Source organism: Harpia harpyja, chromosome 21, assembly GCF_026419915.1.
Source record: "Harpia harpyja isolate bHarHar1 chromosome 21, bHarHar1 primary haplotype, whole genome shotgun sequence".
In the NCBI taxonomy this organism is placed as follows: Eukaryota; Metazoa; Chordata; class Aves; order Accipitriformes; family Accipitridae; genus Harpia; species Harpia harpyja.
In genome coordinates, this window is record NC_068960.1 from 16697559 (window position 1) to 16721763 (window position 24205).

At 43.2% G+C, this 24205-nt stretch overlaps 3 protein-coding genes across 5 annotated transcripts in view; 2 read left to right on the top strand and 1 right to left on the bottom strand.

Moving 5' to 3' along the window:
* The window catches only part of GTF3C1 (general transcription factor IIIC subunit 1), a 43991-nt gene extending 24835 nt beyond the window's left edge, over window positions 1-19156 (top strand). For all 3 annotated transcript variants that reach the window (XM_052772939.1, XM_052772941.1, XM_052772942.1), the window contains exons 21-37: window positions 423-558; window positions 2387-2468; window positions 3158-3343; window positions 3903-4060; window positions 4202-4344; window positions 4543-4624; window positions 5858-5970; window positions 6955-7017; window positions 7553-7646; window positions 8490-8662; window positions 9313-9597; window positions 11634-11887; window positions 13355-13641; window positions 14152-14812; window positions 16320-16359; window positions 17113-17305; window positions 18850-19156. In XM_052772939.1, coding sequence (XP_052628899.1) covers window positions 423-558; window positions 2387-2468; window positions 3158-3343; window positions 3903-4060; window positions 4202-4344; window positions 4543-4624; window positions 5858-5970; window positions 6955-7017; window positions 7553-7646; window positions 8490-8662; window positions 9313-9597; window positions 11634-11887; window positions 13355-13641; window positions 14152-14812; window positions 16320-16359; window positions 17113-17305; window positions 18850-19071 — 3172 coding nt within the window. In that variant the 3' untranslated portion in view covers window positions 19072-19156. The remainder of the gene's footprint in view (window positions 1-422; window positions 559-2386; window positions 2469-3157; window positions 3344-3902; window positions 4061-4201; window positions 4345-4542; window positions 4625-5857; window positions 5971-6954; window positions 7018-7552; window positions 7647-8489; window positions 8663-9312; window positions 9598-11633; window positions 11888-13354; window positions 13642-14151; window positions 14813-16319; window positions 16360-17112; window positions 17306-18849) is intronic.
* A 695-nt stretch (window positions 19157-19851) lies between these two features.
* Window positions 19852-20450, bottom strand: POLR3K (RNA polymerase III subunit K). The gene is made up of 3 exons (XM_052772954.1): window positions 20320-20450; window positions 20145-20232; window positions 19852-20060 (listed from the first exon to the last, which is right to left on the bottom strand). The coding sequence occupies exons 1-3, from the start codon at window positions 20428-20430 to the stop codon at window positions 19933-19935; spliced, it is 327 nt and encodes a 108-aa protein (XP_052628914.1). The 5' UTR covers window positions 20431-20450; the 3' UTR covers window positions 19852-19932.
* Window positions 20451-20481: 31 nt separating this feature from the next.
* Window positions 20482-24133, top strand: SNRNP25 (small nuclear ribonucleoprotein U11/U12 subunit 25). Its single transcript, XM_052772953.1, has 6 exons — window positions 20482-20598; window positions 20699-20789; window positions 20932-21037; window positions 21147-21221; window positions 22481-22547; window positions 23933-24133. The coding sequence occupies exons 1-5, from the start codon at window positions 20488-20490 to the stop codon at window positions 22533-22535; spliced, it is 438 nt and encodes a 145-aa protein (XP_052628913.1). The 5' UTR covers window positions 20482-20487; the 3' UTR covers window positions 22536-22547; window positions 23933-24133.
* The last annotated feature ends 72 nt before the right edge of the window (window positions 24134-24205 follow it).

Consider the following 24205-nt stretch of genomic DNA (forward strand, 5'->3'; position numbering starts at 1 on the left):
GGGTTATGATTGCCTTTAGTTCCTGTGGAAGATTTTCCCCACAATTGTCCTGAGAAAGTTTTTCTTCTGAGCAGGTATTTTCTCTAGTTCTGTAGCAGGAATAGTGCTGAGAACAGTTTAACATTGCCATTGGAACTTAAGTTAACAATAGTGAAGTTGCTCTGGGTGTAATCTTTAAACTGAAAGCTCAGTCATTAAATATCCAGGATTGGAACTTAATGAAAAAGCATTGTTGTCATGCTACTTCTGGAACAGGGTTAAGGGAAGGAGCATCTCTCTTTTTCCTCTCTTTCCCAGCCCTATTTAAATTGGGAGGGCAAGGCACCGGGAGTTCTGCACATTGCAAACACATCACTTAAGAGCAGCTGAGAAGGTACTCCCTACAAAATAACTACTGTATATTTTGTTACTTTTTCTCTTAGAGGCAGCCGAGAGGTGGTCGATGATGGAACTATCCCTGGAGATGGGTTAGGAGCTGCAGGTCTGGATTCCAGCTTTTATGGGCATCTAAAACGCAATTGGATCTGGACAAGCTACATCATCAATAAGACTAGGAAGGTGGGTATTTTAAAATTTATATGCTGTAATGACTTTTCCAAATTTTAGTATTCTTAAGCTTGAGATACTGATAGCAAAATGTTACTACTTGCATGCTTTCTCAGTCACATGTCTCAGTAAGGCTTTGCATCACTGGAAAGAAACGCTTGCCAAACATAGTAAATCTTTGTGCTGAAGTGAACGAAAGAATTGGATGTAAATTTTATCTGAACTGAATTTGATAATGCGTTCAACCAAAGGAGAAATACTTTATTAAGTAAACAGTTTAGATTACTTAATGGTGCCTCTTGCCTGTCTGAAATGTAGAAGTTGTCAGATGAAAACTGAAACATCCAGAGCAAGGAAACACACACAGCAAAAATAAAAAAAAAATTACTAGGAAGCCCAATATATGCAAATAAGAATGGCCATCCCAGTTCTGGCTAATGTCCTGTCTCTGATGGTTACCAATAAAAGGTTTGTAGGGAAGGTTGTAAGACCAAGGTTCATATGTAGTGATATTTCCTCAGAATATTCTCCTAGCTGTTTGCAGGTTTGGCTCAAGGACATTCTGAACTCGAGGATGATGTTTCAAAGCTGCTGATAGCTTTTTCTTCTAGCATTAATTGTCTAATCATTTTTTGGACACATGTAAATCTTTAGTATCCACAACCTCATGTAGCAACGTGTTTCAAAGTCCTATTATGTGTCACCACTTCCTTTTTGATGGTTTAAGCTCTCTAATAATTGCAGTACTAAGGGAAGCTGTAAAAAATATCATTCTCCATTACCCTTTCAGTTTCACTTGATTTTGTAGACATCTCTCATGTTTCCCATTATCATCTCTTTTTAAAGACTGGCATCTACTAGATTACTTAACTGTTCCCAGCATGGAACCTGTTCTGCCTTTAATCATTCTTGTTCCCTTTCTTTTAACCTGTTCTAGTTCTACTATATCCTTTTTAAGGTGAAAATAGAATCACGTAGTGCATTCAGGCTGTGGCCTACTGTAGATTTTTATAGGTGCATAGTTGTTGCTCTCCTTTCCTAAGAATTCCTTACGTTTGCTTTGCTTTTTGACCATTACCAAGCATTGAACAAGTACTTTCACAGAACTGCCTGTTACTACCCTACCCTAAGTAGTGGTCAAATTAGAGCCTATCAGTGTATATGTAAAATTAGAGTTGCTCAGTTTTGACCTCAGGCAGGATCACTTCACTCTGAATTTCATCTGCTGTTCTGTCACCTAGTTGTTCAGCACTAACAGGACCTCCTGCAATTCTTCAGTCTTGGCTTTCCTCTCTATGTCTGACCAGCTTCTATCACCAATGAACTCCTCACAAGAGAAATGGGTTTTGCTGAGAATGGCAAAACTCCAAATACATTGCAATCAGTTCGGACTCAGATTTAAGATGGATAGAATATGGTGTAGGAGGCATTTTGTCAATGTTTGTGTTGGCGTTTTGGTTTTGTGCTCCTTAGAAGTTCCTTTGGAATGTAAAATGCTTTGAAAAAATACTGTTTTACAGAAAATTCTGTTCAGCCTCTGTAGCAGTGAAAGAATCAAGCATTTCTTTTCCAGTGATGATTTCTTTTAAACTTGAGGAGATTTGCTGAAGTTCTAACCTTCATAATCTAGTGGTCATTATAGTATGACTTAAGAAATGCCCTAGAGCCATTCAAATATGTGGTAGTAATAAGAGAAATGACTCCTTTGTTGTAGCCAGGGATCTTTTCCTTTATACTGAAAATTTATTTCTGACACTACTCAAAGGATATCGTTTATAGTGATGTTAAAACCAGCACGCTCCTTTTGCATATCACCTTTTTGAAAGTTGTGTTGTCTTAGGAAAGTACAGTTTCTGAAAATGGACTGACTGTGAGACTCCAAACCTTCTTAACAAAACACCCCCTTCCACTCAGTACTGGAGGTAAGGTGGTGATGCTGGTGGTAGGGTCTGTAACTGTATTATAGCTGTTACTGTCTTTGTCAAACCCAGTATGGAGGATGTGGGTTATTCCTGTCTCCTTATGGTAATCTAGGATGCTTCTGGGGCAGTAAAATAGATAAAAAATTTCCTTCCCTATTTCTGGGTATATGGAACAATAATTTTTTATCTAGTATTGATGACATGGGTTGTTCCTGTCTCCTTACAATGATCTAGGATGCTTCTGGGGCAGTAAAATAGATATGTAAATAATTTCCTTTCCTACAGAACAATAATTTTTATCCTTTGTAATTTTTGATGTGCAGTTTGCAGGAAGTCTAGAGGGACCAATGTTTAGTACTTTTAACTAGGCACTGTTAAAATTGCATAGCCTAACATTTAAGCTAAGGAGGAAGAAATGCTTCAGGTTGAATATAAAACCTCAGCTCAGTTCCTTTGTGTTTGTGCACTGTGCGCTAAACTTAGTAATTACTTACGTTTCCTCATTTTTGTGGGATTTTATTCTGTGTGAGCTGCTAAGAAGATGCATGAAATGACGTGACTAACAAAGGGCAAGTCTGAGAGGGCATCTGTCTTTTAATATACTGAAACTTTGGTATTCGCTCTTTATACCTTAGTACTGTAGAATGTAATTGCTGTAAAGCTCCACTGCTGTAAATGTGTCATTTTAGGTAACAAAATTAATATTTTGGGAGAAGGAAATGTAGGATCAGAGTCACTTGTCCAGAAAGAGGAATGTATTGAAATAAGTAAAGAACAAACCCAGGATCGAACCAAACGAGTGAGAGGTGGAAAAAGCCAAAAGAGGAAGAGGCTTAGGAAAGACATTGGAAAGAAGACAAAAAAGAAAAAGAAAGGTAAGTAATACATCAGGAAAAAGAAGCATTCTTTTTAATGCATATACCCGCTGTAAGTTGCTTTAGGGAACTTGACATGACTGTCATAGTGTGGGAAATGGAAACTTACTGGCATCTCTTCGGGTTGCCTCTTTTAGTGAAGAGGTTCAGATGTCCTGGGGCTGTATACTAGCTCTGGAGAAAAAGAGCAGCATGCTGTAACTGTTACCTGTGTGTGAATCATGATTGCACTACTGTACTGTACAAACTAAAGAAATTCCAATCGTGTCTATGCCAGAATAACTCCTTGCAATTCACTATCAACTTTTGATAGCTGGCTTAAAGATTCTTTATGGTATGATGCTCTAGGTAGTCAGTTTGCTAACTAAAGTGCTTGTTTCCTCATTCCTGGGAGAGGTATTAATGCTTTTTACTTTCTCAACTGCTACTTCCTTCTCTGCTTTTGTCTTTTATTCTTAGAAACTCCAATTGGTGCTGCTACTGCCTGTGATAGTTTGAATTAATCAGAATATGTAGTGCTGAGATAACTGACTGGGGTTTTTTGTTCTGGATTTTTTAGAAGACGATTCTGTAGAAAAAAGCAAAAGACTCCGCTACCATGATGAAGCTGACCAGAGTGCCCTGCAGAGAATGACACGTCTGCGTGTCACCTGGACAGTGCAAGAAGACAGTCTGCTCATGCTGTGCCGAATTGCTAGTCATGTGCTAAATGCAAAGGTATTTAATAGGACCTCTATTTAAGGGGTCTAAGTACTGAACACACATTTCATCAGTCCTAGGAATTCATCCTGGTTCTAACCATCATTTGTATACATAAAAGCTGAAGTTTAACTCCAAGCACTTTTGTTCTTCACACAGGTAAAAGGGCCCTTTGTTCCATGGCAAGTAGTTCGGGATATCATGCATGCCAGCTTTGAGGAGTCCCTTGATAAAACTTCTCATTCTGTTGGACGAAGAGCTCGTTACATTGTCAGAAATCCACAGACCTATCTTAATTATAAGTAAGAAGGTTTCTGTCTATGTTCTAGGTATAGGCTAAGTTCTCCTGAAATTAAGTGAAGGCATATGCTTCTTCTACATTGTTGTCTGATTTCATGTGAATATAAATTTCAACTTTTTTGCACCCTAGTGCTATCAAATCTATATTGAGTTGGGGAAATTTCAACTATGTATAACACATTCAATTGTATCTGTTGCAGAGTTTGCCTTGCTGAGGTTTACCAAGATAAAGCCCTCATTGAAGATTTCATGAATAGAGAAAATAATTATGAAGATCCACAGGTAGGAGGGAAGTATTCTAAAGGTCATAGAGTACTTTACGCTGTTTGGATTACTGAGTTCTTGCACTGTTTTGATTACTCTGATTTCATATCTTATCTCTCCCTCGTACCCTTAGCTATGTTAAAAATAGCATCATTGTAAAAATGCAGCATCATTGCTAGTTTGAGAGTAAAGTGGACGCAGGCAGCCTTCCAAAGGCACATAAACATTACTGCTGTGCAACAAAAATTTTGTTTTTTTCAATGTGCTTGTTTATAAACATGCATGACTGAGCATCTGTATGCACTGATTTTTTTAGGGGTTTTTTAATCCTCTCAGCCTCCATGTTACCTGAGCAAGAAAACATTTTTGCTCTATAATTTCTTATTTTTTATTCTGGCACACATCGAAATATTGCCTTAGCTTCTGTGGATGAGTGCAGGAATGTGAGCAAATTTCATGAGAGAAGCCTTGATTTGATCAGTCAAAAGATTTTGCTTGATTTTTGAGCTTTTTATGGCTTAAATCAACCACAATTTCAAATTGAAAAGTTGTTTACACTTTCAGTGCAAGCAATTTGATTTTGAATTTCAAAACTTTTTCACAACTGGGACAATGTCACACCAAGATTTTCTTTGTTCTTTTCCAGGAATGACAAGTCATATTATTGTCAGAAAATCCCAACCAGTTCTGTTAGATTCATTTTTGTTTCAAGGAAGAATAGTTGTTCACTGATGAGGCATTGCTGAAATAAATGCATGTGTCCCCATCCCTAAAGTCTGTCTTTGGAAGCAAATAAAAACTTGTTTCCAGAGAGATACAGGACCATTCCTCTAGTGTTAACAGGTGTTCTCCAAGCCATGACTGTACAAACAGATTTAATGGAGAACATGATAAAGATTGTGAACGGTATGAAGAGAAAAAAAGACTTAAGCAGAAGCTTAAACAAAGTTCTAGCAAGAGATCTTATACTGTTAATTCAGTGTAATTGTTTTCAGAAAATATGTGCGTGGTGGGTTGCATGTAGCTGTAAGCATGGTTACAGACAGAACCTGCAACTGTTAAGTAAATCAGCACACACAATCTCCACAGAGCTTTTTTGATGCATTTTCTTGTCTGGTATACTGTTTCTGATTTGATAATTCAAAACCAGCTATGTCTACTAGAATATTCTATGAATACTTTAAAAGTAGAGGGTCTTTTCCCACTCTAAGAAATTGAGGTTGATAACATTTCTGTCTCTTGTTTTCAAAGGTTTGCGCAAAGGAGTTTAAAGAATTTGTGGAAAGGCTGAAAGAGAAATTCAGTTCAACTCTGGGGAATCCCAAACTTGAGATTCCTGATACTTTGCAGGAACTCTTTTCCAGGTATTTTAGGTGCCCTTTTCCAGGTATTTTAGGTATTCCAGGTGCTTTTGACTCTGCACATGGGCTGAGACAGGGAGAGAGGAGGGCAATTCAGAGTAGACCTCTTCTCTGCTATGCATGATTTACACCCTTTGTTACTTGTACTCTTAGTATCAAAAGAAGTTTCAGTAAATACAACAAGCAACATTTCTTTCAAATCCATACTTCCTAAATACATATAACTAATTTTCAGTTATTTGCACAAGCTTGCTTATTTTAAACCATTCCCATTTTGCTAAATAAGACTTTGTAAACCAGAAATTCACAATGTCAGGTTTTCATAAATTGTCAAATCCTCAACTTTGCTATTAGAGATGTTGGTACTCGGGTATAACATTTTAATGCAATAGAAGACTTCCCTTTACCATTTTCCAGATTAACCAGCCCCATTTTATATCACAATTTGTAGCTGGTTGCTCAGCTAAATCATCTCAGTGCTGCTAAAACTGTTGATACAGAAGAGCACTCAGCCTTGTATAGCATTCTCCAGCCCCAGATCATCAAGCTCTTTCGTGATGAATAACACTTGGAGAGAAGTGTGAAAATTTGGATCTCAAACTATTTTATGATAACAAATTTAGCACCTTTGTAAATTTTCTTACTTTGTGAAGAACTGTATGTTACAGCAGAACTGCTGCTGATGGTAACTGGAAGTCTAAAACGTCAATACAATAGCAAATCCATACAGTCCTGTACTGTCTTCTGTCCATTTGTTTTATCTCCTTGTCAGCAGACAGCTTAGTGGAGTGGGGGAGATTGATCTGAACAGTTCCTTTAATTTTTGACAATTACACCGAGGGCTGCTGGAGCAGATAGTTCCCTTGTGCTGTTTCAACACTTGCCTTGTTAGCAGTTGCACTTGTCAGCCTCTGGGTTTCAGGGCTGATACAAAATCACAGAATATTACTTTTGTTTCAGTGTTTTCCTTTCCCTTCCCTTAACTAGATTTCGAGTTTTGGCGATCGGAGAAGACACAAGTCAAAACACAAAAGAGGATAGTCTAAGCAGGTGAGTAGCAGTAGCGCCATTTTTTCCCATTAGGACTCCAAGGTCATGTCAGTCCTCACATCTGTGAAAGTCATACTTAGTCTTCTAATTCAGTATGTTTTTCATCTGTTTGTTGCAGTGTATAAATTTATTAGTAGAAAAATACTCTCACAAGGCTGTAGGGACCTCTGACATAGCTTATAGATTTGATGAATAAAATGACAGCAGCAATGCCCTTCTCAAAGTGGTGTTCTGTTATCATTAGGACAACAGTGTATGTTTTCTGTGCAGGTGCTATACCTTAAGAGGAGGAAATGTTAACAAAGAGAACTTTGTTTTGTGTCTGATTATCTGGACTGATCCAAAAAGTCAGGGTGGAAGGTCAGGAAAAAATGTAACGGGCTCCTTTACATGAATGATCCTCAGCTGGAGTGATCTCATGCCTTTATGCGTCTATTTCAGAAGCAGGTGATTGAGTTTGTATGTTTTTGTGCTAGTTTCATAGTCAGGTAACTCATGCTTAAATCATCGTGAATAAACCCATTTTTTCTTTCAGTGTCTATGATATTCATTTTCTAGTGCTACAGAATTTGATTCAGAGCACTTTGGCACTCTCGGATAACCAGATGAAATCTTGCCAGTCGTTTCAGGTACAGTATCTGGACCAAATTTACTGGTTGTACAACCCTAAAGAGTTTGTCCTTCCTACCTTGATATATGCCTTTTTCAAATGGGAGAAAATAAACCCAGAAACTTAGATTTGTATCCATTCTGTGGGGGTTATTCTCTTCTGCTTTTAGGAAATGGTATATTCTAGGCAGATTTTCAGTATGTTGCTTTTCTCTCTGAGGATGAGATTGCAAAATGTGAGGTTGAAACAATCCCCAAAAAACATATTAAATAAACTCCACATCCCTTCAATTGGGTCAAACTGTATCATGATTTAGTGCCCACTTGAGCAGTTGGAATTACAGTTTGGAGGAGATATCACAAAGACAGTGCTAGTATCCAGCTGACATTGGTGTTGGGGAGCCTCTCCAGCATCGGGGACCGCAAAAATATATCATCTATCAGTCAGGCACTTAAAAAAATAAAGTTAGAAGTTCAAAGGGAGTTTAATATCTCATCAGCAGCCAAGAGTGGAGCCTAGAAAGCCAAGTTCATAGAAGCATGTGTTCCTGGTAAAATGATGGGAAGAATCTACCAAAATGTGTTGCAGATGAGCATTTTTTACATATATAATTCTAGTGGGAGCCTGATCCCATTTTGAATATCAAGTGGTCTATAGTATTTAGTTAATTGGCATTTACTGTGGAGAGCCTGGAAGCCCATAAAAGGAATAGAATAGTGTAGTTAAGTAAATTTATATGTATCGTTTACATTCTGGCTTGCAGCTTCATATTCATTTAGTTAATGTAAACCTCAAGTAGATGAGTCTAACAGTGGATTCAGAGCTAACACTGCCTTTTACACTGAACGGGGGTTTTTTGCAGACATTTCGTTTGTACCGGGAGTACCGGGATGACATTCTTGTGAAGGCTTTCCTAGAGTGTCAGAAGAGAAGCTTGGTCAATCGCCGTCGAGTAAACCACACATTGGGTCCAAAGAAAAGCCGGGCTTTGCCTTTTGTCCCCATGTCCTATCAGCTGTCTCAGAGTTACTACAGGTGGGTGTCAGAAAGGTCACTGTTTATGTTTGAGCAAATAAAAGAATATACCCAGGCATGCTTGGTGTGGAGGAGACAATACACATGACATATCTAGAGCAAGGAACCTGACCATCACAGCTGAAGCTGAAGAGATGAAGGTAACATCTATGTATGTTAGCCCTTTGTTCAGTTAGGAGTTAGGGCTGTATGGAGAATAGAGCCAAGTTTGCTGGGCAAGCCTTTACAAAGACATATGGAGAGGAGAGGTAGCACCAAAGTTCTAGATGTGGTGGAAGGATTTCTGTAGCACTCTTGTCATTCTGATGGTCGCTTGCTTTTCCTCTCCAGTTACTTTGTGCTGTACTGTACCTGGATGTCAGGGGTGGGGGAGGAGAGTTTAACTGTAAATGTATTCAGTGCTCAAGCAGATGACATCTTTGCTTTGTATTTGCTATATAGTACCTGACCTTTACGTGGTGCATAAATACCTAATGTTCTGGAACTAGTAAAAGGACTGTGAAAGCAGATGTAGAAGGTACTTGGTCACCAGCTCTAGAGTGGAACTTCAACTACTTGGCTGCTCTGTGCTACCATGGGTCTAAAATTCATATATAGTAAGAACAGATTGTGAAAGATTTGTGCTGCTTCAAATTTGTCTTTTTGTCCAGAGTTTTTACATGGCGATTTCCCAGTACAATTTGTACAGAGTCCTTTCAGTTCCTAGAGAAGCTCAAGGATGCTGAAAAATCAGACCAGCCAGATAACTTCTCATTTAAAGATCAAGAAAACAAAGCATCAGAAGGCATGATTGCATTTCCTATGGATGGACCTGGTGGCCAGTGTGTGGCGATGCTTTCCCTATTCTCCCTGGGACTTGTATCTGTGAATGTGAGAATCCCAGAGCAGATAGTTGTGGTGGACAGCACTATGGTGGAAAATGAAGTGATAAAAAGGTAAACACTGTTATTCCTATTAGTAAATACGGTTTGGGGGTAACTTGAATGAAATTGGACAGACATTAGCATTTTCTGCACTGTATTGTGGCATGTTTTACTGTGATATTGTTTAGATTTTTATTTCTGAGGGAGCATTCTGAAGACTTAATGGCACTTTAGTTAGTGCCTGTCATTATAGCCTTGGACTGCATTTGTCTTCACAGATGTGACATTTAAATTGCTAGGCATTTCATTGCCATCAGAGCTAATGTGGAAGGGAGAGCAGCGTGCATTCTACCAATGAACATTTCCATCAACGTTGTACCTTCCCATTTCAAAGACTAAGAAGGATTAGTAACAAGGTTTCAGCTTTATCGGTGAAACCTGTCTCCACAATAGCAGTTCCATGTATTGTCTCCTCTCTGATTTTTTTATTTTTTATTTTTTAAGCCTCCAGTAATTGCATACCACTGAAATTGAAACTCTCTCCCTAGGCAGTCTAATCCTATGAATAGTTATCCTTACAATCATCATGTGTTTCTTAGAGTGCAACTAAAATCTCTTGCTGTAGTTTAACCTGTTGCTTCCTGTTGTATACATACATGGAAAATACTTGTTTCTCTTTCTCTTTAGAGCAGCTTATTACCAATTTGAAGATTGTTATCATAGTCCTCCTCCCATAATATATGTTATTCTTTAAAATGAGCAGCCTCAGTTCCTTTACTTCTGTTTTTGGTATGTTATTCATGTTATCCAGATCTCTGTCTTTCTCATTATTTTCCTCTGCACTAAACTGTGATGTCAAAAAACAAATGCCATGCTCTTGCAGGCAGGTCTGTGCCAATTACATCGTATTATATAGGTGATATGCCTGTTAATACATCCCAAGATGATGAATGGCCATGGTCTTGCCAAAAATCCCGAGCCAAAACCCCCCAGTGCAGTGATTCATGTACAGCTTGTGATTCACTCTAAGAAGTTTCTTTTCCTTTAGTTAGTTAACTGTTTCCTCTTAGTGAGGAGGGACAGGTGCATACTGTAATATACTATAATAGAAATAACATGCATTCATCCATATGAAATTGCTTCCTGCTCTTTTTCAGACTATTTCTCCAGTTTGCTGATAATGTTCTGAATGCAAATCCTGTCTTCTCATATACTTGCAGGCTCTCCAGTTCAGTGATCCTATGCAAACTTAATGAGCTATTTTATCACCCAGGTCATTAGCAAAAATACATTGAACCCTGGACTTAGTCCCGTTTCTGAGTACAGGCATCTGAGTCCAGTTTTCCAACTGGTTATGTACTTGCACTATTTTTTCTAAATGATGTGTTCCCTTTTGGTTTTAAATATCTTTTAAGTGAAGGTACATAAAGTCTAACTCATCTTAGAAAAGGTTGGAAGGAACCTTTGATTGTCTCTGGTATAACCTGCTTAAAACAGAGGCAACTTCAGAGTTAGATCAGGTTGTTCAGAGCCTTCACCTTTATCCATAATGGCTCTTATTGTGTCCTGGAAAGAAACAGTGTTGATTTCACTAAGTTTGTTTCTGGGAAATTTATCCTGGCTGCTACTACTACTCTTTCTTTACTTCGAGGCTGTCTGCAGTTTTGTGTTGGGGGTTTTTTTAAGTAACTGAAGTCTTTGGTCTGTAATTCATTCTTCCCCTTTTCTCCCTTAAAAATAAACAGTCTGCCCTCTACTGCAGTAACCCTTATGGTCTCAGCCTTTGTGCTCTGACAGATGTTCCCTCATGATGAAGTGTCTGCTGAACCAAAGAGGTTCAGCACTGTAAGCTGAGACATTTTGGGTTCATTTCAACATGCATGCAAAAAAGAGAGAGTGAGATTTTTAGTGTATTTTCTTTTCTGTAGTTGCTTGTTCTCTGCACTTTAAATCAGCCTGCCATGGACATACCCGCAGCTGTTCCTGACTAAATACTAGAATGCAGAATCACATGTGTTCTTGCTTTGCTCAGTGTAATGAGTCCCTTTCTTATTTTGGAAAAAAAAAAAAAAAACAACAAACAAACAAAACATGTCTGTTTTCTGTAGTTTGGGAAAAGAAGGACTTGAGGATGATGATGACGATGATGATGACTTAGATGACAGCTCTGGAGGCAAACGGAGAATAGAAGTAAAAGCTCGTCAAGCATCTCATACCAATTACTTACTGATGAGAGGCTACTATGCCCCTGGAATTGTCAGCACGCGCAACCTGAGTCCCAGTGACAATATCGTGGTCAATTCCTGCCAGGTGAAGGTTAAGCTGCGATGTACGCCAGTTCCAGGAAGACTCAGCTCTCCAGGTTAGTTTCTGTTTGCCCTAACTTGCACAGAAGAGGGTTGGAGCGGGAAGGATAGTGAACTCATCAGCTGAGGAACTGATTTTAACAAAGCCTCTTAATAGGAACATTCTTTTGTTATTATACATGCGGTTTGCCTTGTAATGCTTTGTCTCCTGACTTAAAGCAAACAGGTGGTTGACTTATAGAGGCACCTTTTGTTGGTAACAAGTCCTAGCCTGTATTCCGTGTTGTGTGAAACTATTAATCCAAAGAGGAAATCTGTCCTCTGCTCTGTTATCCCTTCTCCAGGAGGTTTTTCAGTCCCTTCTGCAACTTAAAATACCATATTATGTCACACCCAGGCTTTCCTCTCTGTAAAGAGAAAAGAAAATCTTTCAGAGCTCCTTGAATGGAAATCCACATTTACTTGTCTCATGCAAGTGCCTGAAATAGTGGTGTCCAATCTCTGGCCTTTTACCTACAGTAATTTAAACATTTTGATAATATTTAGAGCTTGAATATTTGCAATTTATCAGCACTCCCCCTTCTTCAAGAGCATCTTCCTTTCAGCTGTAATGCAGATGTACCCAGGAAAGCCTTCAGTTGTTTAGCTCTTTAGTTGGAAGGTCTAGGGCTGTCCCTGCCCATTCCTATTGCTGTTGTCATAGAGGTAATAGAAATTCTTTCTCATATCTCTACTGCCACACATGCCCTCCAGGTCTGCTGAGCTGCTGGCTCATTACAGTTGTTCTCATTTTTCCTTGCCTGTCAAAGAAGTGCAGCTGTCATATGAGTGTCCCACAAGGCATGATGTAAAGGCAGCCTGCAGATAAAAGGGTGGGGAGCAGGTAAGAACAGGGCCAAAGCTACCCTCTAATCATCCAGGACTGGAAAAAGGAGTTACGCTGCTTCAAATTCTGAATACTCTGTACAGTGGGGGTCAGTTTTGTGCAGCAATGGACCTGTCTCCAAACACAGAGATGCTTTGTTACACTAATTGTACTAAGACATTGTCAACTTGTAGTTTGTACCATATTTGGCCAATAGCTTTCTGCCATGGATCAGCTGCTTCCAATTTTTCGATTAATAGAGTTGTCCATAGCATTTCCTTGCCCTAGACTTTTCACTTGACCTTCTTCAAGAAAAGAGGAGATAATTCCCTCATTAACTTAGAGTTAAGCTGACCCGGTGTTAGAGAGAATACCAGTAAGTCTACACTGTCTTTCAGCGATACTTCACTTTGATAGGAGGGTAAGCCCTGGTAAACCAACTTGCTCTTCTTCTACAGGTCTTCTCAGAGACAAATATGTAAGGTAGAAAGAAAAAAGGAAACTGCAGCAATGAAGATGGAAAACTGAGCTCTGATTTTTAATTGGAATAGTCTAGAACACCTCTAATCTGTCTGTCTCAATATTTATCTTTCTGTAGTGTATTGCATAGTAACAACTGCTTCGCAGCTTATACACTTGTTTTTTATTTGCTTTGCAGTTTCCTCTCTGCTTGATAACATGGTTGTGGGAGTCTCCTGCCTCCCTGAAACTTTTACCAGGCTGATAAAAGTCCAGGAAGAAAGTTATGAGGTTGATCAGTTTCTTCATGGGTGTACAGAATGTTATGGCTATAATCCCAGAGATGTAGCTGCTGTTTTGGAGATCCGTAATGCAATAGAGGCAACTTCCCACTTTGGAATTTGCAAAGCTGAGCTGAGCAAACGTTTCTGCAACTATGAAGAGGTGGAACCTGAACGCACCAGGAGCTTGGAGCAGTACATTCAGGTGGTTTTACAGCCAGCTGCTTTCCATACATTAATGTTTGTATGCTTAGTATTCCCCTGAAATAGGACAATCTTACAGGCTGTAGGAAGCAAATGTAAACTGAACAAAGCTATTTACATTAGGCAAGAGATCACATACCAATACGTGATAGCAATCTCGCCTCAGAGTTAAGGCGGCCAAAAATTAAAGCAGCACTTGCTCAAAGATAGGAATGAACTGTTTCAGAAATGTAGAGGTACCAACATTCACCTTTGGAAGCAAAATACTCTTTCCCAGTTACATTTTAACTTAATTTAAGCTGGACAAAAATGTTTTGTGCTGTAATTGCAGAAAAGTTTAAGGGGCAAAACATCTTTTCAGTGCAGCAGGACAGAAATTTGAATATTCTACTAAGCTCTTCCTCTTTCTTTGCTGCCAGTTAAAGATGGCAATTCCCTGATATTTGGTTAAACTGACATTTTCCAGTGAAAGCTCCTGAGACAATTTTTGTGTTGGCTTTTTTTTTTATAGGACCTTATTGAAATGCAGCAGGTTTTAGAAGTAGGAGGCTATGCAGTAAGACTGGTTGCAATAGTATTTTCCAAGCCATGGCTATTACATTCAGTATGTCTGAAGAATAAACCAGATGATTCTGATCAGCAAGGTGCAGACACCACTATCCCAGATGTACAGCAGGATTGCCTGCCATCAGAACCAAAGAAGGGAGAGGAATGTTCGAGAGAGGAGGAGCAGCTGGGAAAAGGCATACAGTCTGTCAGTGATGAAGAACCCCCAAGGAAGAGATGTAAGACTCAAACTGATGTCCTTCAAGACGCCAGTCAACTCTGCCAGGGTTCACAGAGTGGTTTGAAAAGTGCAAATGAAAATAACTCTGATGCAGGTGTTACTGATCCTGTTACAATGGAGGAAGCTTTAACCATGGATGAAGAAACAGGTTCCCTGGGAGGGCAGACAGAACACCTAGCTGAACACCCAGTGCGTGCTCCAGATGCTGTGAATGTGGACCCTTACAAAGAACAAGATAAATCTTGTTCTGAGCACAAAGAACTTGAAGTAGAGACTGATGAGCTCAACAGTGAGCACAACAAGCAGATCTCTAGCCTTGAACAATCAGCCAGTGAGCAGGATGATGATCTTTCCTACTTACAGGAGAACCCAGGAGTCTCTAAAGGTATGTAGGAGCACTCTACATCCAAGAAGTAGAGACTAGCTCATCATCAGTTGATCCCACATGGGTAGCTGCATTTTATAAGCAAATAGTAGATTCCTTCTGAAGCTGTGCCAGAGAGAGAGGTTCATTTCTCACAGATGAAGTGGCATAACACTACACTGGAATGTTCATGACTAGTCCAGAAATGTGTTTTCCTTAGAAACTCATTTCCATGTCTTACTCCAAAAACATATTTGGATCTGAAGTTTCTCATCTCTGGCTTCAGTCCAAAGGCTAGACATCTCTAAACCTAGAAAACATAGCGCTACTGGTGTACATTTGACTAGAATGCCCGTGACTGAAAGTTGTAAAGTCATTAAACGATTCACCAGAAAGCAGCACATGCCAGTGAGAAGATTAATAGCCTCATTTGTAACCCAATTTGACTTCATTTTCATGTCCTTTTTACTGCCAGTTTTCTTTTTTAATAGCTAGTAGTTCTTGCCAAGCTTTACATTAAGTAGGTTGTTGGGGATTTTATTTTGGTTTTGTTTTTATCAGCTCTGATTTCAGATTGAATCACAAGCTAACTGCTTGTGTGGTATTTTGCCAAGATCTGCCATTAGCCACGTTTAGAGCTGCAGACTGCCATGTGAATCAGTGCAGACTGATCCGTAGCATCTCAGAGCTTGGTATTGTTTAATTGGAGCCTTCCTGCAGGAAATAGACTCGGGGCTGTGTAAACAGCATAGACTTCAGCAGTTCGGAACATTAAACTACTAAAGTACTGGTTGGGATTTAACTTCCTCTACTTGTTTGTAACACAGGAGGGAAAAAATAGTAGTTACGTTATCAAGCATAGAGTTCTTTCTGGTCTTCCTGATGAAGGCCAGCTGAAGGGTTTACATGTGCTTAAGCCAAAGCTGTTAGCCTCTGGGTGTGGTAGAAATACCTACATTAAGTAATTGTGTAATTAAAACCCATGACATAATGCATAGTGGAAGTTGCAGAGACAACCTTCACTTTGGAACTGAACTCTGCTGAAATCTTGAGTTTGCATTCTCAAGTCTACAGCTACTTGGGCTTCTGCTCGACTTCCGTGTGATTACCAGGAGCATTAAGTTAAACAAACCTATGTGAGTGCTTGCAAGCTGAGACCCTGCATAGCGCTCTGTGTGAAACTCAGTTCTTTCAGTCCATAGAATTACCTGTTGTTCAGCCATGTCATCAGACTTCTAGGAATAAAGCTGGTTGCTGTGATTTAGGAATGGAACCACAAACTGTGTGGTTGGAGTAGACAGATGTGGTTGCGAGGAGAGGTGCAGAAAGAGTATGCTGCAGACAGGTAAAGGCAGTCCGAGTGGGAGTGTAGAGCTCCCCATGCAGCTGAGAACAACATGCGTCATGGTTTGCTTGTGTTATTTTCTAACATAAGCTGTTGCGTTTTACAGCTCAGCCACCTTTTACTTTCCTTCCACTAGGTGAAGTGTTTGGGTTAATTGAAAACTATGTGTTCTCTTCTTTCCAGGAAATTCTATGACAGATGTATCCCAGGCAGCCCGGGACCAGTGAGTAACAGCGATGTCTGCAAAATAATTAAACACTTAGCACTACCAAAATAATATCTGGAAGCAAATGATGTGGAAACCTTAGTTTTATGCTCTGATGGGCAGTGAGCATTGATGATGGAGAAAACCCATGTTTTCCTCCATTGTTCTTGTTAATGTTACTTGTGCTCATATGCATGCTGAAAAAATTTCTCTGATAGATGTTTCTTCCCCAAAAAACAACTAGCTCCAAGTATCAGAGGAACAAAACTAATTTTATTTCACAAATAAGTCCAGTGCCAGAAAGCCTCAGCTTCCACATGCCCAGGAAAGGCCTGGAGAAACTGCAACATGGGAAATGTGAATTTCCATGCAGGGTCTGTCTTTCGACTCCAAAGTGCTAAAAAGGAGGAATTTCTTTCCTCTCTGAGCACTCTTGCAGGTCTTGGATAACTTTTAGAGGATATTAGAGCTAGTAACAAACAAAGCTTTCCTGGTCATCCAAGACTCAAGGTAACTGTTGGGTGGTGTAACAGTGCTAAAAGTGCTTCTGGGGTGGTGAGCACCTGGTGTCAAATACTTCAGGTCTGTGAAACTGTCTGGTAGATTAACACCAGTCTCCGCTCAGAGCAGCTGCAGAATTTAAACCTAGCATGTGAGCAAACACTGGCAGTGGATGTAGTAAGAATCTCTATTAGGCAGAAGTTATGATGATGGAAAATCTAGCTAGAGGAGTAACTCCTGACAGAGCCGAACTTAAATCGCCTTTTGCAGGGCCTGCGAGAAGGTCTGCTTCATTGGGAGACCGTGGAGGATTGTGGATGGGAATCTGAATAAACCTGTGTGTAAGGGGATGATGGAAGCTGTGCTCTATCACATCATGACAAAACCAGGCATAACGGAAGGCATGCTGTTGCAGCATTACATGGGGGTACTGCAGCCTGTTGCCGTCTTAGAGATACTGCAGGTATGTGAATCATCAGCTGTGTGAACTTTAATCTGATTCAGCTTCCACATATAACAGTCAGCAACCACTGTGATGGACGTCCCAGGAAAAAAGGGGAATTGTGAATGAACCATGAAAAGCAACCTTCTCCCTTTAGTGTAAATTAACCAAAGCCAGAGCAAGTTGCTGTTCACAATGAGGAAGGAAGGAAGCAAGCCTGCTTCACCTGTCCTTGAAATTACCGTATTACCGATTTTAAAATTTGAGCTTGCTTCTGAAATGGATGTACATGCAGTTGAAATTCTAGTTGGTTACTGAAGAGTGGTGGCTTGTCACTGTGAAATACTAAGTTGGACTGCTTAATGCAGTGTTAAACACCATAGAGTTTATCTTAAAGGTATATAAGGAAAAAATTCAGACTGAAATGTGTCTGTGCTAGACAATACTGTAAATAGACCTTCTGTCCTGACAGACTGGCTTAAAGGCATACATCCTTAATTGTAAAAGAATACATGGTGAGAAAATTTGAGTTTCTCATGGTTTTTTTTCCCACATCTTGAAGCTTGATTGCCACCACTGCTACTTTGCAAATGAAACCTTGATTTATATTTTTTTCCTATAAGGATTCAAAATCTTAATTATAGCAGTAATACTGCAGTCCTTCCCATAAGCATGGCTTCCCCTACTAACGCTGGAAATCAATATTCCAGTGTATGCATGCCATGCTTCTGTCCAAAGGCTCGTACATTTTGGTAACATTGCAAGTTGTATATACTACTGATCACGCATTGAGCAACCATCCTGTTTCCTAGGTGTTCCAGCACAGCTTGCCCATATGTCCTGTGCCACAGCAGCACTGCCAAGAGGGTAGCTGGGATCAAGGGACAGGTTTAAGACTGCAGTACTGAGTGTGTAGTGGTGAGGCATGCACATGTGGGAGAGCAATACAGATTCCTAGGCATTTTTAATTCAAATCCACAAAATCAAGCAATTACCTATACATTTTTCCAGACTGGAGATCTTGAATCTAACTTCTCTACCAATAAATTTTTATAAGAACTGGTTTTGAAACCACAGACAGAGCTTGTATCTGTAATATACCAAATATTAGTAAATCTAGATGCATACCTATGTAAGATTACTGAATACACACCAGATGTTTTCAGCAAAGCACATAAATTGCCTTGCTGCCTGTTGCTGTGGGAATGAATGCTAACCCATTAGCAAGAACTGACCCAGAAGTCTGGGATTTACATCTATACCAGCCTTAAATTATTTGTAACTGGTCCTAAATGTTGAGGTCTGTTGTTGAACCTGTGTTCTGTGTCAGGAGCCAGATGTCAACCACTGTGCTGAAAGGAACAGATGAGCATGTATCAAGCTATGTGAACTTGCTTTGCTGTGCTGTAAATCTTTGCCATCCCCATGGCCTTCTGAGGGGGTGAAGCAAAGCCACTTTTAGTATAAATTGTCTAAAGTTTCTGAGAAGACTGTGGGTAGAACTGCATTCAGTGCCTTTTTTTCACCACAACTGCTCAAGCTAAAATACGTGAATTTTTCTGCAGGGTCTGGAAACTCTTGGTTGCATCAGACGATTCTACATGAAAAAGCCGTCCCTGGTGTCGCTCTTTTCTCAGCCAGTTATAGAAGAACAACTAAACAATCCCAAACTGAGCGAAACCCCAACAATATACTATGAGCCTACAATAGACTGTACTCTCAGGCTGGGAAGAGTGTTCCCCTCTGAAGTGAACTGGAATAAATGGGTGCAGATCATCCCTGTATAAAAGAGATAAAGGCGAGTCCTGTTAAAGTGGTTTAGCCTGTAGGAGTGAGTGTTAATGCAGATTAAATGTTACAATTTGTGCTCCATCGTGTTTTTATTAAGTAAGTTATTTATTCTTTTTACTTTTGAGTGGATTTAAACTGAGAATAAAGCTTAATGTTAAGGCACAGGTAATATTTGATCCTGCTTTAAGTACATGCTCTTTTTACCACCAAGTGCCTGTAGAGCATATAGTTCATAGTTTCTGCTTTACCTTATGGGGTTTTCACAGGTCACAGCAACGACCCCCCTCTTTTTTTCTTCCTGCCCCTGAGGCCAGGGCGGTACCACTGTACCTTTGCTTTGCCTTCTGTTCTATTGCACAGGAGCTGGCTCTGTGCTGAGGTTTGGTAACTATTCTTTAGCTTAGTTAGCTTACGGTCCGTATCCCTTTTAAACACCGGTGTCTTGGTGTGCGTGGCGTTTACGATGTGTGCTTTCAGCAGAACCCCGGCCCCGTGTGTGAAAGGAGGGACCTACAGCCTTCCCCAGTGTCCCAGGACAGGAAGAACAAACACCCTTCCAGAGGCTCTGACTGTCGTTCCCCGTTGCGTTCGGCAGCCTTACCCCAGGTCAGGCTTCACAGCAACCACACAGCAGACGGTTACTTCCAGCCAGTGACGCATTTATTGCAGAAGACACCTCGACCCCTTCCCGGCGGGGCCTGTGCTCCCGGGGCCGGGGCCGGGGCGCTGCCCCCCAGGGCGAGCCCCCCCGTCCTCAGCCCTGCGGGGGGAGAGCGGGCCAGGCCCCCCCCGCGGCCGCGGCAGCCAGGCCCCGCGGCCCCCTCAGGCCCCGGGCGGCCGGGGCTGGGCCGGGGCCCTCAGTCCCGCCACCGGTGCCCGCACTGCGCGTTGCAGCACTTGTAGAAGGTGGTCATGGGCTCGTCGGCCGAGCGCGTCTGGATCTGCATGAAGTAGGCGCGGGGGTGCTCGCACTTGGGGCACGGCTCTGCGGGGCGAGGCGCGGCGCCGTGAGGCGAGGCGAGGCGAGGCCCGGCCCGACGCCCCCCGGCCCGGCCCGGCCCGGCCCTACCTGCCGTGGAGTCCACGTTCTCCCAGGCCGCGGCGCCGCCCAGCACGTCGTCCACCTCCTTCAGCCGCGGGTACTTCCTGCTCGTCACCTGCGGGACCCCGCCGGTCAGGGCCGACCGGGCCTCCCCCCCCCCCCCCGCCGCCACCGCCCGCCGCCCCCCGCCGCCCCCCGGCACCTTCCGCGTAACGTTGCGCACGTAGGGGCAGGTGGTGCAGGCGAAGCGGTGGCAGCGCGGCCCCTCCTCGGCCACCAGCACGTTGCCGCAGGCCGGGCAGAAGAGCAGCATCGCCGGTTCCGCGGCGCCCCGACCGCCCCTTCCGGCGCGGCGGCGGCGGTGGCGGCGATGGCGGCGGAGGCCGAGGAGGAGCTGGCGCACGCCGAGGTGCTGGAGCTCTTCCAGGCGGCGCTGGCGCGGCTGGTGCAGGACCCGCTGCTCTGCGACCTCCCGCCGCAGGTGGGGCCGGGGGCCGGGCGGGGGCCGGGGGCGGCGGCGGGGGCGGCGGGGGGTGGCTCAGGCCCGCCTCGCTCGCCCGCCGCGGCCCTGCCGCCCGCAGGTGACGGCGGAGGAGATCGGCTCGCAGGTGGCGCTGGAGTACGGGCAGGCCATGACGGTGCGCGTCTGCAAGGCGGACGGCGAGACCATGCGTGCGTCCCGGGGCCGGGGGGCTCGGGCGGGCGGAGCCGGCCTGGGGGAGGGCCGGGCCGGGGCCGGGGCCGGGCCCGGCCCGGCCCGGCGGGGCTGTGCGGGGTGGCGGGCCGCTGACGGGGCTCTCCCCTCACCCTCCAGCCGTGGTGGTGGTGCAGAACGCCTCGGTGCTGGAGCTGAAGAAGGCGCTGCGGCGGCACGTCCAGCTGCGGCAGGCACGGCAGGGCGGCGTCCAGCACCTCAGCTGGTGAGCAGGACCCGGGGGCTGGGGGGCTCCGGCTGCTCACCCCCACCTTCATCGCTCTCCCACGGCCGGCAGTTCCTCCTGCTGCTCCCCCTAAGCGTTTTTCCTCTAGGAAGTACATATGGAGGACGTACCACTTAACCTACGCCGGAGAGAAACTGGCAGATGACAGAAAGAAGCTGAGAGAGTGAGTAATTGAGTCTCTTCTGGGTCCTGAGGGCTGGAGAGGCCCGGCTGGAGTCCAGACAGCATCTGCACAGGCAGGGCTAACTTGGGACTTTGTGCCCTGGCTCAGCTAGGTCCTGCACTTGAAATTGACTGGAAGATGGGACCAGCACCGCACACAGAGGCGGGACAGGCCCTGCCCTGACAGACTGAGAGGGTGTCTGTGGGACGGGAAGGCCCCCGGGTGGTTCCTCAGCTACAACCATCCTGTGCTGAGTGTGTTCGTCCCATTCAAACCACGCCGAGGCACTTGGACATACTGTCCCTTAGCCGTCCATGCCAAACTCCTGCAGAACAGGTTGTGCTTACTAAGCTTGTACCTGAGGTATCCTGCAGAGACAAGGTTAGTGAGAAAAAACACGAGCGTGAGGGAAGTAGAACACAGAGAAGGCCAGGGATCGTGTCATGGATGTGAAGCACATTAGTTCATCTCCAGGGAAAGGGAGAGCACTTGGGGAGCAGCTACTCAGCAGAGGATGGGGTCAGGACACATGAAGTAAGTAAGTGATGGGAGGGGACCTCTGGAAGTCATCTAGTCTGACCCTCTGCACAAGCAGGGTCAGCTAGAGCTGGCTGCGTCCAGTTGGGTTTTGAATATCTCCAAGAACGAAGACTGCACACCCTCTCTAGACAGCCTGTTCCAGTGCTCGGTCACCCTCACAGAGGGGGCTTGGCAGAGCTGCTGAGGTAGAAAGGTAGGAAGGATGATGGAAGAATGCCAAGCAAAGAGCAAACCAAGGATAAGCGTGCTGGGCTCTGGACCCGCTCAGCCACCGATCAGAGACAATCTAGTAACAACACCACCCGTGACTCCCATCTTGCCATGCCCGTTCTCAGGGCAAGGAGGCAGGAGGTGCTTCCGAGCACTCTAGCTGTTACACACAGCAGCACTGGGTATGCCAGCCTGTGTGCAGACCAGCAAGAAAAGCTTGTCTCAAGTATCAAAAATTTAGCAAGACAGCCCTAATCAAAGCTGTTCTTGAAAGACTGAGCCATGGGTGATTGATAGGTGCTGCATTTCAGGGGGTGTTGCAGATGATCAGGTCCTTCATTGCTGGCAGCATGTTCTACATACACAAGTGAGAATTTTAACTTGTCCTGTATTAGAGCACAGCATGCGATCATAGGAGTCCATCTCCCCCTGGGAAAGAGGAGGCTATAGGATTTCAAAGGTTGTGGTTCCTGGGAAACCGGCACATAACAGCAGAACTCTCTGTTCAGGTATGGCATCAGAAACCGGGATGAGGTCAGCTTCGTAAAGAAACTTCGAAAGTAAGCAAGCTGTCAGGTAAGTCCTGAATATCCATTAAGGGTTACCAATGCTTCATCTTTCTCTTCCCCAGGCCTTAGTGTTCAGGCTCGTAGCAGCTGGTGTTGCTGCTCTCCACTGCGTAGCAGAGCATTTCTGAATGCCTGTGTCTGCATTAGGCTTGTGCCCTGGCTGTGGTCTGATTGTAGAGCCTGGTTGTGCTGTTTGTGCTTCTCTCAGGGCAGGGAATGATAATTCAGCTATTTCAGTTAACATACATCAGGAGCAGCAGCATCTTAGTGCTGGCAGTGGTGGAGCTCTAACCCTACTTTATGTTTAGACTCTGAATCTGCTCCTGCAATGTCTTGAGACTCATTAAATGCAGCATTCCTTTGTTTGCTGTTGTGATTGCTTCTAGGACCTTGCTTTATTTCAGGCTTCTTGAATGTCTGGAAATCACTGTCAGGAATGTGGCTGGGTGTTAATTAATCCCTAGGAGGATGGAGGTGTCCGTGCTACAGGCAACTGCTGTCACCCAGGTTGTTTGGGTCCTTCCATGTGCCTCAGACTCTCATACCTGAGGGACTGTTCTCCCACCCTGCTCCTAGTGCTCCTGTACCATTCAGAGCACCTGCAGCTAAGAGAGATGTCCCATGGGTGCATATAAGCAAATGCAACAAGCAAACACAGCATATTCTTTGCTATTCCACAGTGGGTGTATTTTGAGCCATTTTTCTCAATTACTGCAAGCTATAAGGAGTTAGGAAAAGGGATCTCAGCTTACACATCCTGTAGTTTTTCACTCCCAGTTTCTCCAGTTTCTGGTTTATAGAAACTTAAGTTCAACCCAGTCATTGTTCTCAGAAGACAGGACACACCACTAGACAACTTTTGGTCGTGACGTTTCTGTCCAACTGATGCATTTAAGAACACTTCCAGCAGAGGAAGCACTAGTAGCATGTATATTTACCTGTTTGTAACCTATGCTGACAATATTTCCGGTATTACACTGCTATTTCTAGAAAGTTGTGCACACAAACATAAGATGTGGCCAAGACTCTCAAGCTTAGTAAGTTTAAAATTATCTCTGCTTCCCCTCCACATCTAAAAACACAATGACAGTCTCTGAAGAGCAGTGGTAATAGCTTTTCCAAACACTTGGGTTTTTGTTTTGCAGCTCCAGCTAGCTGGGTTAGAAACTGTTGCTTTGTGACCACAGTTAGTAACTTTTTTTTCTTCTTTCGACCCTGCTACATCTGCAACATCCAGTGTAATAAAATGTGTGTCATAACAGAAGCCATCTGCCCCATGGTGCCTATGACACTGGCTGAGCCCCCAGGACTGTCTAGGTGTGGTATTGTGATAAGAGAGCCCAGCATGCAGTACCTATTGTCACTGCCAAATATTTTCTTTCTTTAACAGAGAGAGCAGAGAATCCAGTCCTACCAGGACCAGACTGTGGATGCAGCACTTTCCTGGAGGAAAAGGTGGTAACATTTCAAAGGGAAACAAACTCCAGTTGAATGGACACTCTCACATGTTGTTTGCAGTTGTTATTTGAAATGTCTGCCTCAGAGCTGTATGTGGAATGCACTTTCAGAGATTAAAGAGATGCTTTAGTTTTCTGAGGCTTTTAAGGCCCTTATTTCCAGCTGCAAATCTGTGTCTGGCTGTTTTGGGTGCTAGAAAAGGATTAA

Excerpts from the sequence above, each read along its gene's own strand:
- SNRNP25 (XM_052772953.1), top strand. The coding sequence starts at position 20,488 with ATGGCGGCGGAGGCCGAGGAGGAGCTGGCGCACGCCGAGGTGCTGGAG. Across the intron at positions 20,599-20,698 it reads TCTGCGACCTCCCGCCGCAG|GTGACGGCGGAGGAGATCGG; the intron begins GTGGGGCCGGGG and ends TGCCGCCCGCAG. Across the intron at positions 21,222-22,480 it reads GACAGAAAGAAGCTGAGAGA|GTATGGCATCAGAAACCGGG; the intron begins GTGAGTAATTGA and ends CTCTCTGTTCAG.
- POLR3K (XM_052772954.1), bottom strand. The coding sequence starts at position 20,430 with ATGCTGCTCTTCTGCCCGGCCTGCGGCAACGTGCTGGTGGCCGAGGAG. Across the intron at positions 20,233-20,319 it reads TGCGCAACGTTACGCGGAAG|GTGACGAGCAGGAAGTACCC; the intron begins GTGCCGGGGGGC and ends GGGGTCCCGCAG. Across the intron at positions 20,061-20,144 it reads GAACGTGGACTCCACGGCAG|AGCCGTGCCCCAAGTGCGAG; the intron begins GTAGGGCCGGGC and ends CTCGCCCCGCAG.